At 43.7% G+C, this 14571-nt stretch overlaps 1 protein-coding gene across 3 annotated transcripts; it reads right to left on the bottom strand.

Moving 5' to 3' along the window:
• Window positions 1–487: 487 nt before the first annotated feature.
• Window positions 488–13740, bottom strand: LOC111589339 (pathogenesis-related homeodomain protein-like). Of its 3 annotated transcripts, none has more exons than XM_035958828.1 (12): window positions 13396–13740; window positions 12107–12530; window positions 6216–6381; window positions 6012–6132; window positions 4719–4834; window positions 4283–4633; window positions 3975–4166; window positions 3653–3742; window positions 3339–3389; window positions 2577–2651; window positions 1337–1576; window positions 488–1252 (listed from the first exon to the last, which is right to left on the bottom strand). In XM_035958828.1, exons 2-12 carry the CDS (start codon window positions 12493–12495, stop codon window positions 878–880), a joined length of 2166 nt encoding a protein of 721 aa, XP_035814721.1. In that variant the 5' UTR covers window positions 12496–12530; window positions 13396–13740; the 3' UTR covers window positions 488–877. The 3 variants fall into 3 exon arrangements, with proteins under 3 accessions (XP_035814721.1, NP_001357958.1, XP_023155946.1); NM_001371029.1 differs by having other exon boundaries at window positions 13400–13582; XM_023300178.2 differs by lacking the exon at window positions 12107–12530 and having other exon boundaries at window positions 13396–13720.
• Between the last annotated feature and the right edge of the window lie 831 nt (window positions 13741–14571).

Raw genomic sequence — 14571 nt, 5'->3', positions numbered from 1 at the left:
CACTAGCAGAGAGAGAGAGAGAGGGTGCAGGGCGTTGCGATTTGCATGGTGCGCAGCGCAGACACTTGGACCCCTAACCTATCCTCCGTTTTTACTTGCTGTGCTCTGCTCTGCTCTGCTCCGGGCTGAGGCGAGACGACCGGACCGGATAACATGGTACCACGCGCTCGCTGCTTGCGGCCGGAATGGAGATGCTTTTTCACAGTTCACTGGCCTGGCCAGGGGCCCAGGGCCCAGGCTGGAATATCCAGCAGCCTCTCCGTTTTTTTCAGGAGCATTTCTTGCAGCACCAGCAGGATAATTCCCTAATATGCACATGAACTGGTGGCCAAACATCTAGCAGCTCGTGTAATCTGATTGTCTTCTGGTGTTTAGGATTTAGATCTCTGGTCGCTTATGCTCTGGAGAGAATTTTGGGACGGTCTACAGCAGTGGAAACATATACAAACCTGCGCCTCACCACCTCTTTTTTTTTTGTCACGCAACGGGCCAAAATCACGCATGCTTATAGTTTCTTACTTCAGAACCAAACGACTAGCCGACATCTGTCTGTTCTGCACGGTACAACCACAGGACAAGATGATCCAGATTCACGGTCTGGATCAGGACTAGGTTCTTGCTACTACTAAGCACGACTCTTCTGATATACATTAATACATACAACATATGAACTGAACCTGGGAGGCACACAGGTAATGGCTATGGCTCATCTGTTCTGGACTAGCACAGTATTAGTCGTGTCGAGGCCCAAGAAAGGAGAGTAGTGCCTGACAGTATGGACCGGTATGTAAGCGGGCACCTGTCTGTTTGCTGTTTCCCTTTTGTTTTCTTCTTCTTCTTGGTTCTCTGTACAGTTTATCCGCTATGTATATAAGACCTATGGGCAATAATGCCCGAATAAACCGTCATGCGGCAGCTTTTCCTTGAGCTCGGCGGTTGGCACTAGCACCACGGTCTGGTTTCTTTTGTCACTCTCACTGGCGGCGGTTTGGCCGTCTATGCTAGATGAGAGCATGTTCTCCTTCAGTCTCTGCAGCCTCCACTCAAGTCCGCACATGTCGTCGATCACATCCAGGAAAGGCTGGTAGTCTGAGACCCCGATGTCCACCCAAGGAGTAGGTTCTTGCTCCTCGGCACACGCCCCCGCGTCGATCCAAGTAGTAGCTTGCGCTGAAGTGCTCACTTCATTAGTTGTTGGATGGCTCATTTCTGACTGCCAACAAGGCTTGCCTGTGGGTAACAACGTACTCTCCTGCAAACATGTTGAGGCCACACAATTAAGTCCCTCGTAAAATTAGATAAGATCTAAACGCAGTCAGCATCGTGTCGTTTCTACCTTAATTTGGACTGTTGCAGACAGGAACCCTCCTTTATTGTGTAGCCTCGCAGGACTTCTAGTTGATTCCATCTTCCTCATCTCAAAGTTGTGTGGCAATCGCGTAGGCACATTGATGACTTCAGAGAAGGGAACCAAACAAGAGTTGTCTCCTGAATCAAACTTCCCCGATATACCTGTTTTTTCTTCATTTGTTCTCAAATTATTGCAGGGACCAGTAACATGACCATTCCTTCCAGTCTGCATGACAGGAGAGAGATTAACAATACACTCTATTTGGATATCTATATGCACAAGATAAAATGAAGAAAAAAAAGAGAGAACTTGGCACTTTTATTTCAATAAATTTCCGCATGAAACCAAAATATTTCAGTGTAACAGAAAAAAAAACTTAAAATATACTTCAGTTTAGTTCATGGCCACTTGAAATGAGATTTTCAAATGAAGTAATCTGTAAAGGTGATATTTATACTTTATAGATCAACTGATCAAGTAACACACAGACTATAAACCTTTGGTGCATGGAATTATTTAAAGAACTCGTCTGGTTGGGGTGGGGGTGCGGAGACCCGCCCATTGTGTTCCAATAAGAATAAACTGACAAAAAAATGAAGAAAGGCACCAAACCATGGCCTCATCATCCCAATAAGGCCTTATTTGGATACTCCCGTATTTACATCAATCCACATGTATTGAGGTGGATTGAGTGTAAATTAAACTAAGTTACACTTCAATCCAAATCCACATGTATTGAGGTGGATTGAGGTGTAAATTAAACTAAGTTACACTTCAATCCATCTCAATACATTATACATGTGGATTGAACTAAATACGAGAGTATCCAAACAAGGTCTAAAGGGCTTGTTCGGTTGCTAGTGGATTGGAGGGGATTAAATCCCCTCCTATTCAATTTTGAACAGAAGGGGATTTAATCCCCCTCAATCCCCTCCAACCCGCTGCCAACTGAACGAGCCCTAAAGCTGCCACAGACCTGCGATCTGCCACTACCTTTTGGGGATTGGCAGCAAGGGGTTTTTCTTTTGGCCACTAGGATTTGATCCCTGGCCAGCACCTCCCTCACCTGGGGAGCTAACCATTGTCCTGGCATTATTATAACCAACATGAATCCTTAAGACAATAGACAACTGAGAATCAAACTTTTCTCATTTGCTCACAAACACAGCAGGACTTTGGTGGTTTCAGAGATGTGAACAAAGTATGGATTGTCTGCTGAATCAACCTTGCCTGAGATTCCAGCTTTTCCTTTATTTTTTGAGCTTTTGCTGGGAGCTGTATTATGACTGTTTCCTTCAGCCTGAAAGATGGCACCAATGTCAACGTTGTCAAGTATATAACCACAAGATATGCTGAATGAAAAGTACAAGAACTTGGTGCTGTGTCCTTCAATAAATTTACTCAAAGAATAAAAGCATATGCAATAGTCAAAGCCATAACAGTTAAATCAAAGTTTAGTTCGTGCCAATGAATGATTCTGTACATATTAAGTAACTTGTGCACTTATAGAAAACACATATTCACTAGCATAAATACACTGACATTGTTGGGTTTTTTAACTTCTATTACGTCCTGCTGCAAATGTTTCTAGAGAGAAAACAGAAGTGGTGGTTTGGGGTGGGGTGGGGGCCAAGAATCAAAGGTAAGCAGGTAACAACTTTGGATGCAAGAGAATACTATTGATTAAATGATATGATGTACTCTCTCAATCCCAAATAGTTGTTGTTCTCGCTTTTCAAGGAGTTAACCATTTTTTAACTTTGACCAAATATATACAAAAAAAATTAATATTTATAGTACATGATTAGTATCACCAGATAGCTCTTTGAATCTATTTTCGTAATAAACTTATTTGGAGATACAAATGTTGCTAATATTTTCTAAAAGTCTAGCCAAACAAAGTTTGACTGGCACAAATACCACAGCGACAACTATTTTGGGACGGAAACAGTAGATCATATGAATAACCATGGGACATAAATCAAACCTTCCGATCTCTGAGAGCAGCACACCGTGTATTTTTGAACCATTTATCAATCTGCAAATGGATGACAGACATTGATTACTGATGTTAAGATTTGAAGAAAAAAAATGGTAATCAATCCATATTTCTTAGACGCCCTGTCCAAATACATTGTTGATGGAAAGAAAGACAACTGTGATATGGACTTCACTATACTCCACGGTGCCATACAGTAATTGAACAGCATAAAGCAAGTTTCAGGTGAATCAACACATAAAAGTACTCAGTAACACACAGCTGAGAACATTTATCCAATCCAGCATTCCAACACTGAATACCTTTTCAAAAGAAATTCCCAATTCTCTTGAGAGATTTTCTTTAACATCCCGGGGTGGAAGCTCATTTTCAGCAAAAGCTCTGCGAAGTACCTGTTTTTAGCACGGTGAAGATCAGAGGATGTTATTGTAAGCATGCGTGAAGCCATGAACAACTGAACAAGGTAGAAGTGGTAGTTCCATAGTCGCCGGCAGTGCGCAATAAGCGAATTCAAATCCAAATACAACCATGAGTTGGCCTTGTATCACAGCATGACAGCAAATAGATATATGAATCATAATATGCAGCTATAAAGTAGTCTATCATTTTTCAAGTATCAATTACCTCAACAGCTGCAGGAGGAATCCTGAAAAGTTTTCTCCCCTTCTTCTGGCTCTTTTCATCAGATATAACGTTCAAGAAACCAACAGAATTATCCCCAGCAACACCTGAATGTGTCCTTTTCTTTCTCCTTTCATGGCCCCAATCTTCGTCCTCGCTCTGTTCTTCATTCCCGGTTATTTTCCCAAACATTTCCTGTGCAGGATAATAAGTAATCAACACTTAATTGATGAGTGACTTCTACAGAACATTTCCTACCAGTGTTTTGAATTACAATATTGGTAACAACAATATGTACTGGTGAAATATACCTCGTTAAGCCTTCTATAATCAACATCTCTTCTTGGCCTTTGGTAGGTGAGGATCTGTGCAAAATCATCTTCAACGGCATCAATGCCTAAATCTAAATTGGTATGACAAAACCCTTCCACAACATTTAAGTCTGCTGATATGAAGTCAGGAATATCGTCATTTGGAGAATAAAGGGGGCTTCCTGAACCATTGGAATCATCAGACATAATCTTCTCCCCGCTGTCCATACAGTCGCCACTGGCCTCATTTTCATCAGGATCATAGTCCTCATCACCTGAATACTCAGAAAGCCAATCTTCATCTAGTGCATCCTCAGAGTCTATTAGTTCAGTAGTTTCCTTGAATATATCCTACAGAAAGCAAGTAGAATTGACAGTGACAAAAATGCTGAAGTAAAATAATCATAATATGGGTGTGAGAATGATAAACACTTACTTCAAAGTGGCACTTCACTGTAAAACTCGTCCCTAGATGTGCATTAATAGTTTCTAAAATCCTCACCTTGCACAAACAGAATTTGCAAAGCCACCCATGGCTACTTGTTGGAAGTACTGATGAAAAGAACAAGACAGATAAATGTATCATCGGTAAAATAAATGCCACTGCAGCATCAAAACAGAATCTACATAGAACTGTTGCAAAAGCAGACATGCAAAGGAGTAATGATACTTCAAAGGTAGTAGTTCCTATGAAATAAATGCCACACTATTAAAGTTTGGCAAGTTTTGTCTACTACATATAAAACAAAAGCAAAAAGTGAACCAAACAACACCACAACATGAAAGCTATTACACAGAAAAGACTACATGAATATACAAATCATGACAAACTTTGCCAATTAAAGTTTGGCACTAGACTCTAATACTGTTGATTTTGGCCCGAGGTAATATATACCTTGCTGAGTGCAATTCCATAAATTTGCAATATCATTTTTTTTTCTGCACAAGTTCATTCAGATTATTGGCACAATTATGCTAGGTTATGTACTTATGTGCCTGTTGCCAATCAATGTTTGTATTACATATTGTAATCATGACAAGCAAACTTATCGTGATAATAATTGCAGCTCAGCAACAAGTGCATTCAAACTGCAGAGTTTAGCTGGTTTTACATCCAGGCCATCTGGCCATGTACAACCTATGCGGTAAACATACAGCTCAAAAATCTCAACTTGTTACACATGGGATTTTTTAAGAGTTATAGAAGGTAGAAAATTAACAAAACTATAAAGTTAAGCAGTGACAAGCCAAAAAGCAAAACTCTAAAATAGGTTTACAAAACAGAGGAACTAGACAGTGTTCAGCTATTATTGTTGAGCCCTGATGGGTCTGGCACATGAATTTATAACTCTAAAATAAAGTAAACACAGATATTGCCAAAAATCAGCCTGGACTTAGAATGGTAACTTTTTAGTAAGGAATGGGATAAATCTAGCGTAAGACGTGTCAAGGTACTGTTTATCTGTCAATGATCAACTGGTTTTGAAATGAAAAAATATATCCTTATAACTTTTACCGGTAAGCAAACAAAATAGGCATTGTTTTGCCATACACATGTAACGAGATTATTACACTAAGCACAAAAAGGATAGCATGAAAGGCTGAAACAAAGTTTTCAGGGAAGGGAGGTGGAGAGTTCAAAATAAATCTGTTAGGCTTTAAACTCAACACATAACCATGTCAAACAAATATAAAGCCGCACATTTGGAAGTAAAACAGAAATAATTACCGCTTTTGTTTAAGGGAGGTTCCAAACATTTCTCATGACATGCCCTTTTGCAGGGCCCTTTGCAGAAGATAATTTTATTGCTGGGAAATGATTCATGAGACTTGCATGTTGAGCACATGGTCTAGCAAAATAAATATTGACAATTTATCAGTTGATAGATCCAATGAAGTAGAGCATCTGACCTTCACTTGATAACATACATACATGTTCGGGATTGGTGGACTGATCTGTAGGCATTAGTGGGTCATCAACACTCCCAGTAGAAGTATACAAATCAAGTTGGCGGATGATATCACGTATAGCAATTTTGCATTTTATGATTTGTTTCCTGGCACGTTGCAGTTCCTTCTCTGGCTTTATTTTCTCTCGGCTGCTTGGGAAGGTGAACATAATTAGTGTACTTTACTGTACTAGCACATAAAAACAACTGAAAAAAACGAGGAAGCAAATTACATAACAGCAATGTTGTGGAACTGATTTAAGAAAAGTTATATGTGTTAAGGCCCATATATTATGGTCTGCCTATATATATGCTACAGTACCCAAGGGGGCTATTATCTAATCTAATCAAGGTTAGTTACATGGTATCAGAGGAGGTCACGATTAGGGTTTCTTAGATTTTTTTTTCCAGCCACCATCTCTCCTTCCGGCCGCCGTCGTGGTCCCCTTTGCCGCCGTCGCGGTCTTCTCCGCCGCCGTCGCGGCCCTACCGCCTGCGGCCTCATCTGCGCGGATCCCGCCCGCTGCCGCCCTGATCCGGCCACCGCCCGTTTGCTGGATCCCGTCGCTGCGAGCTCGTCTGCGCCGCCGCCGCCCAGATCCGGTCGCCGCCCGTTCGCCGCCCTCGTCCAGATCCGCGCCGCCGCTGCCCAGATCCGGCCGCCGCCCGTTCGCTGGACTGCGAGCTCGTCTGCGCCGCCCTCGTCCAGATCCGCGCCGCTGCCCATCCGCCATCGCGGATCTCGTCCCGTTCCGCGGCCATCCTCGCGGATCCGGCTGCTGCCCATCCGCCGTCGCGAATCTACCCTTCCTGGCCGCCGCTGTCCACTGCTGTCCGCCCCTGGTCGCCGCTGTCCACTGCTGTCCGCGTGCCTGCTGCGCCAGGGCGCAGTTCCCAGCAGTGCTGTCCACTGCTGTCCGCCGTGCTTGCTGCGCCAGGGCGCAGTTCCCAGCAGTGCTGCGCCAGGCTGCCGTTCCCAGCAGTGCTGCGCCAGGCTGCTGTCCTTCGTCGTCCGCCTACTGCGCCCTGTAGCCGTCCGCCTGCAGCACACCGCAACAGTCTGCGGATCCGGATCTGCGTCGCCGTCAACTGCACCCTGCCTCGTCGCCATCTGCGCCGTGCGCCGGTGGCTGCCATTGCGGGCAGACTGATCAACTCGGCTTCCGCGACCAAGACCTTCGTCAACTCGTCCAACTCGGACTGCTGTCAGCTGCGGTTCCTCTGGTTTGCTTGGTTTCAGTCTCCTGTTCTTCCTGTTTTTCATTGAATTCAATATGACGACAAATGCTATTGTGGTCAATATCACTCTTGATGGACACAATTATCCGGAGTGGGCTTTCTGTGTTGAGACTGCACTCAGAGGACATGGATTACTCTTTCATTTGACCGATGCGGCACCCGTACTTGCGGATGATCGTCGCAATGCTGCTGATATCAAAACATGGCAGCTTAATGATGGTAAAGTGATGACTGCTATGGTGAACAGCGTCAAACCGTCTATGATTATGAGTTTGTCTAAATTTAAAACTGCCAAAGCCATCTGGTCTCATTTGAAGGAGCGTTTTGTTCAGGACAGTGGTGCTCTATTACACACTCTCATGCAGCAGACACATGTTATTGAGCAAAATGATATGAGCATTGATGAGTACTACTCAGCCTTTGATCGTCTGATGAGTGCTTTGACATCTATGGTGCCAGCTTGTACTGCTGATCCGTGTCCGGCTCATCAGTTTATTGAGAAGTTCTTAACTTACAGATTTGTTATGGGTGTTCGGGCCGAGTTTCATTCTCTTCGTGCTCGTTTACTTCAGGGTTCTGACACTCTCACAATGGCTAAGGCGTTGTCTGATTTACTTGCTGAAGAGACTCGTCTTCATTCTCTGTCCTCTACTGGTGGTAATCCTCACAGTGTGTTGGCTGCTGCCCAGAAACCTAAGAATATTTTTAAGCCTTGTGATCATTGTGGCAAGACCAATCATCGATCTGAGCTTTGCTTTGTCAAGTTCCCTGATAAGTTGACTGATTTCCGTGCACGACGTGCTGCTCGCGGTCGTGGTCAAGGACCATCTAATAGAGGCTCAGTTGCTGTTGCTGCCACTTCGTCCGCCTGTACTTCAGAGTCGGCCTGGGTACTTGATTCAGGAGCTTTCTTTCATGTCACCTCTGATCAGTCAAAGTTGGCTTCTACTACACCTGTCACAGATGGTGCTTCAGTGCAGACAGCTGATGGTATTGTATGCCACATTACTCATAAGGGTTCTCTTTCAGATCCGCACTTTACAGTACCTAATATTTTCTTCGTCCCTGAGTTATCTATGGATCTTCTTTCCGTAGGCCAAATTACGGATCATAATTGCTTTGTCGGATTTGATGACTCATCTTGTTTTGTACAGGACCTTCGCACAGGGGAAGTGATTGGGACTGGCCGTCGCCGTAGAGCTGCTCCTCGCCTCTACATCTTGGACTCTTTGCGGCTTCCTTCTTTGCCTACATCTCCAGCGCATATGCTTTCAGCTACCCTTGCTTCTGTTGCGTCTTTTGCCCAGTGGCATCATCGTCTAGGTCATTTGTGTGGATCTAGATTGTCTACACTAATAAAGTCAGGTTGCTTAGGTCATACTTCGGTTGAGTCTGATTTTCATTGTAAGGGTTGTCATCTTGGAAAACAAATACAACTTCCATATTTTACTAGTAATTCTCATTCTGTTAAACCCTTTGATTTGGTTCACTCTGATATTTGGGGTCCTGCACCTTTTGTGTCAAAAGGTGGATATAAATATTATGTCATTTTTATTGATGATCATTCTCGCTACACTTGGATTTATTTTATGAAACGCCGCTCTGAGCTGATTTCTATTTATAAAACCTTTGCTCGTATGATTCACACTCAATTTTCCACTCACATTAAAATCTTTCGTTCTGATTCGGGTGGTGAATATTTATCTGATAATTTTCGCCAGTTTTTGACTTCAGAGGGTACTCTTGCTCAACTTTCTTGCCCTGGTGCTCATGCACAGAACGGTGTGGCTGAACGCAAACATCGTCACATTATAGAAACTGCTCGCACTTTGTTGATATCTTCTTTTGTCCCTTCACATTTTTGGGGTGAAGCAGTTTCTACTGCGGTTTATCTCATCAATAGACAACCGTCATCCAAACTCTCTGGCAAAACACCTGGTGAAGTTCTTTTCGGAACTCCTCCACGATATGACCACCTTCGAGTTTTTGGATGTACGTGTTATGTCCTATTATCACCTCGTGAACGTACTAAATTGACTGCTCAATCTGTTGAGTGTGTTTTTCTTGGATACAGCCCTGAACATAAAGGCTATCGATGTTATGATTCATCTTCTCGTCGCATGCGCATTTCTCGAGATGTGAGTTTCAATGAAAATCGTCCCTTCTTTTACAATTCTTCCACTCATTCTTCTTTTTATTCCACAGAGTCTACCTCCTTCATGAGCCTTCCTCCCATTTCTGAAAATTCATCAGTATCACCACCTACTGTTTCTACCCCAGATGTCCTTATTCCCATCACACCACCTTCCACTTCCACACCCTCTCAGTCTTACTCTTCCAAACCACCTGTCACTCAGACTTACATTCGTCGTCCTCGCTCTACTCCCACGACCAGTCCTGATGATGATCCTGTTGTTGATACTTGTACTAACAATGATGACTCTCATGTTGTTTTTAATCAGGGATATCATCTTCGTGATCGTGGCACTATTGCAGCTCCAGACCGTTATGGGTTTTCCCGTGCTGGGGCAGTCATTGCTGAACCATCATCTTATAAAGAGGCTTCTGGTATACCTGAGTGGCAGCTTGCTATGACTGATGAATTAAATGCCCTTCATCGCACGTGTACATGGGATGTTGTTCCGTTACCTGCTGGTGCGGTACCTATCACGTGCAAATGGGTCTTCAAGGTTAAAACCAAATCTGATGGGTCTATTGAGCGATATAAAGCTCGTCTTGTCGCCAGAGGTTTTCAACAGACACAGGGTATTGATTATGATGAGACTTTTGCACCTGTGGCCCATCTGACTACTGTCCGAGCTTTACTTGCTGTTGCAGCCTCATCTTCTTGGACTATCTCTCAGATGGATGTCAAAAATGTTTTTCTTCATGGTGATTTACACGAGGAAGTCTATATGTATCCACCTCCTGGGATAGAAGTTCCATCAGGGCATGTATGTCGTCTCCGTCGAGCCTTGTATGGTCTCAAACAAGCTCCTCGTGCTTGGTTTGAGAGATTTGTTTCTGTCATCAAGGCTTGTGGTTTCTATTCTAGTGATCATGATCCTGCATTGTTCATTCATGTTTCTTCACGAGGACGCACGTTGCTATTACTATATGTTGATGACATGTTGATTACAGGCGATGATCTAGACCATATTGCTCATGTGAAGTCGTCTCTGAGTAAGGAATTTCAAATGTCTGACTTGGGGGCACTCAGTTATTTCTTGGGCATTGAGGTTTTGCAGACTCAAGATGGTATTTATCTTTCTCAGGCTAAGTACATACAAGACCTTCTTGATCGTTCTGGTCTTAGTGATACTCGCAGTGTTGCCACACCTATGGATCTTCACTTATCTCTTCATTCGACTGATGGGACACCTTTGGAAGATCCATCTCGATATAGACATCTTGTTGGCAGCTTGGTTTACCTTACTGTCACCAGGCCAGATATTGCTCATGCGGTTCAGATCTTGAGTCAGTTTGTCTCTGCTCCTACATCAGTTCATTATGGGCACTTACTTCGTGTGCTTAGATATTTACGGGGGACAAAAACACAATGTTTATTTTATGACTCAAATTCTCCACTTCAGCTTCATGCTTACTCTGATGCTACCTGGGCCAGTGATCCTACAGATCGTCGCTCCATCACTGGTTATTGTATTCTTCTTGGATCATCCCCTGTTGCTTGGAAATCCAAGAAGCAAGCCGATGTATCTAGATCTAGTACTGAAGCAGAACTTCGAGCCCTGGCTACTACTACTGCTGAGATTATCTGGATTCGTTGGCTCTTGGCTGATCTAGGCGTTTCTTGTGACTCGCCTACACTTCTTCGCTGTGACAATACTGGAGCTATACAAATTTGTCATGATCCAGTGAAGCGTGAACTCACAAAACACATTGGTGTTGATGTCTCATTCACTAGATCTCATTGTCACCAGAAGACCATTGATCTTCAATATGTGCCCTCAGAATTACAGCTTGCGGATTTTTTCACAAAAGCACAAACTAAGGCACAACATCAGTTTCATCTAATCAAACTCAATGCTTCAAATCCTCCACTTCCGCCTTGAGTTTGACAGGGGGTGTTAAGGCCCATATATTAGGGTCTGCCTATATATGCTACAGTACCCAAGGGGGCTATTATCTAATCTAATCAAGGTTAGTTACAATATGACCTGTTAACATGAACCTATCCGAACAATAGGAAGGAAAATAAGAGTTATCTCACTAACCCAGTCAATAAAAGGTACCACACAGCACTTTCATTCCATGAAATAGACATCAATTGCATCAACCCAAATGTTCATAGACTATGAAAATCTATATTAATATAATTAAGGAAGTTTAAAAAACATAAAACGTGTATTTGTTGAAAATTGTCCACATACACCTAATCTTCGTGGGACGTCATAAAGCTCATATGAATAAGTTTCAAAATAATAAGCATCTTGTTGCAAGCCTTAAAAGCTACATTACACTTTCCGTGAACTTTCCTCTATTCATCGTGACAAGATAAGACAGCATTTTTCAGGTTCCAAAGTTCAAAAGAATGCATTGACTCTACAAGGATGTATATAGATTTGAAAACTTTCTTTACACCAGCAGATTACAGCAGAAAGAGCAGGGAATGCACCTTTGCCCATTCCATCCATCTCCAGAGTAAGCATCTAGCAAATTCTGCTCCAGTTTTATCTTGATTAGAAAATATCTCGCTCTTCGTTCCAAACGAGTTGCCTCGTCTGTAATTTGGATTTTCCTTTTCTTCTTTTTCCTTGCGGTTAGTCCTGTTACGATTTTCCCAGGAACAGAATCTGAACCCTTCCGCTGTTTGAGGGGACTATAGTGGTATTTGCTCTTTATGCTTTTTGCCAGAGTAGCATTTCTAACTTTCCTTGGTGATCGCTTCATAAAGGAATCAGATTTGCATTGGTGGGAAGCATCAGGTCTAGCTGGTCTTTTTGGTACAGGAACCAACCCCATAGAGGTCTCATTCCAACCCAGTTTATTTTCCGAAGAATGCATCACGAGCAGTGGTGCTTATCACAGGGGATTTAGACCTAATAATGCAATGAAAGATGTGTTAAAAAGGGTCAGGCAGAAAGTAAGAGGCTGAACAACAAATTTATGATGGCTGCAGTATGTCAAAACAATAAGGGAGAGAGTTATCTTGCACGAAGCTATGCTGATCTGACCTACTGCAGTACTTTTATTTATTTCTAATAGGCATGGCATCTGAAGACATATGTCCACATCGGATGGATGTACACAGAGACAGAGCACTTAGATATGTTTGGTTTGGGTCAAAGTAGTATGAGGCGGAATTTGGGACCACACCGCCACCAAAAATTGATTTGGTTCACCACGCCCCCGTATGACTCTCATCTACATCTAAACATCATAGAAAATGTGGCCGACCGAATGAAAAGCTACAGCACTAATCTATCCGTACGTGCACATCTAGTCAATAAACTGTAAAGTACACTCAGATTTCAGAGTCTGCACTCAGCAGTGTGACATTTATTCATAGCCGTGTAGAATTAACAGTCACAAGGTGCACAGACGAGCACGGCCTGTTTCACTGTTCCGCTTCCACGCATACCAACTCGACAACACGCCCTGTTCCACTGTTCCGCTTCCGCGCCCATACGGGAACCCAAGCGCGCAATCTGAAGCACGGGAGTAGCGGGAAGTCGCGACTTGGTTGATTCCAATCAGACAGTCGAAATGTTGCCAGTTAATAGGTGAAGCAACACCTCTACATCCATTTAGGGCACTAGATCTGGGCGCTAAAGCACAGAGCCACAGAGGAGAAGCAAGCGAAACCCACAAGCCCGATACCCTCCTCTCAAGTACTAGAGAGCAACCGAGCAAACCACAGCCGCAAGCTACTAGCGAGCAAGAGCTGGGGGGCAGGAGGCGTACGAACAAAATGGCGCCGGCGAGGAAGCGGGCAGACGTCGAGAGGCACCGAGGTCGCGGGTCGTTTCACCACCGGCCCGCACGCCCCCACAGGTGCGGGCACCGCAGCGCAGCCGGCCACGACGAGCTCGGGGCGGGGGCCGGAGCGCTAGGGCGTGGAGGAGGCGGTGGAGGGAGGGGGCTGCAAAGCGAGGCCGGGGGCGGTGTTGCTGCTGCGACTGGGCGACCGCGAGGCGAAGCCAAAGCAGCGGACGCGGAAATGAAGGGGGAGCGGAACAGAATGACGCGTCGTGTGTCTCGGGCACTCTGCACAGTGCACCTGCGCAGTTCTGCACTGCGCGGCGCGGCGCACGCCTCCTGTCCCTGTTGGCAGTTGACGCTAGGGGCATAGGACGGGCGGCTGGGATGGTCCCGGGCGGCTGATCGGACGGCACCGACAACCTTGGACGCTGCAACAATTATTGCTTGCCAATCAAGGAATCGGATGGAGTTTATATGGAGTAGTTTTAAATCTTTTTTATATAAACAAAGGCATCCCTTCTACTCACAGTGGAATGAAATTTGAATTCGGCATGACTGTACAGTGAAGCAACTCCAAACCAGTGATAAAAAGCTAGTATACTCACTCGGAGTCTGGGACTGATGAATTATAAATCCGGTTGGAAACGGAATGATAATTCATAGAGATCAATTACGAGGTGTTTGATTTAAAAAATGAGCTAATCCAACATCTTTTTACTCCTTACTTTTTTTGTTTGGTTTGTAAAATGAAATTAGTTAATTCATCATTTCATTTCTCATAATATAAAATTAGTAATAATATAAGGAATAAGTTCATTCAACCAAATTCGTGGAATGGATTCATGATGCACCACCTCATCTAGAAACTCATCTAGAATAGATTGATTTTTCAAACGAAACACCGTGTTAGGAACCAATCCAATTCAAATCTACCATTTAAATGCAACAAAGCAAAACAGTGGTGGACGTTGTCGTGGCCTGAGATTCTACAAGGATACTATGGAATTTGGAATAGTTGTACATAATTGTCACATCCCGGGTTTTAGGGGGGTCAAAACCGGGGGCGAACTTTACCAAGTTTGTTGGGATCAAGTCACACATACAATAACTCATGGTGCAGAAACGAATGTCACATTATTAATATATAACGGAGTTCTG

This window comes from Zea mays, chromosome 5, assembly GCF_902167145.1.
Source record: "Zea mays cultivar B73 chromosome 5, Zm-B73-REFERENCE-NAM-5.0, whole genome shotgun sequence".
Classification (NCBI taxonomy): Eukaryota; Viridiplantae; Streptophyta; class Magnoliopsida; order Poales; family Poaceae; genus Zea; species Zea mays.
Note: the sequence above shows the minus strand (reverse complement) of the source record. Positions and strands in the feature narration are given on the sequence as shown.

Coding starts and splice junctions, on each gene's coding strand:
- LOC111589339 (XM_035958828.1), bottom strand. CDS start 12,495: ATGCATTCTTCGGAAAATAAACTGGGTTGGAATGAGACCTCTATGGGG. Junction 2,652..3,338: donor CTGCTCTCAGAGATCGGAAG/GTTTGATTTATG, acceptor GCCATCTTTCAG/GCTGAAGGAAACAGTCATAA. Junction 1,577..2,576: donor AAGCTGGAATCTCAGGCAAG/GTTGATTCAGCA, acceptor CCTGTCATGCAG/ACTGGAAGGAATGGTCATGT.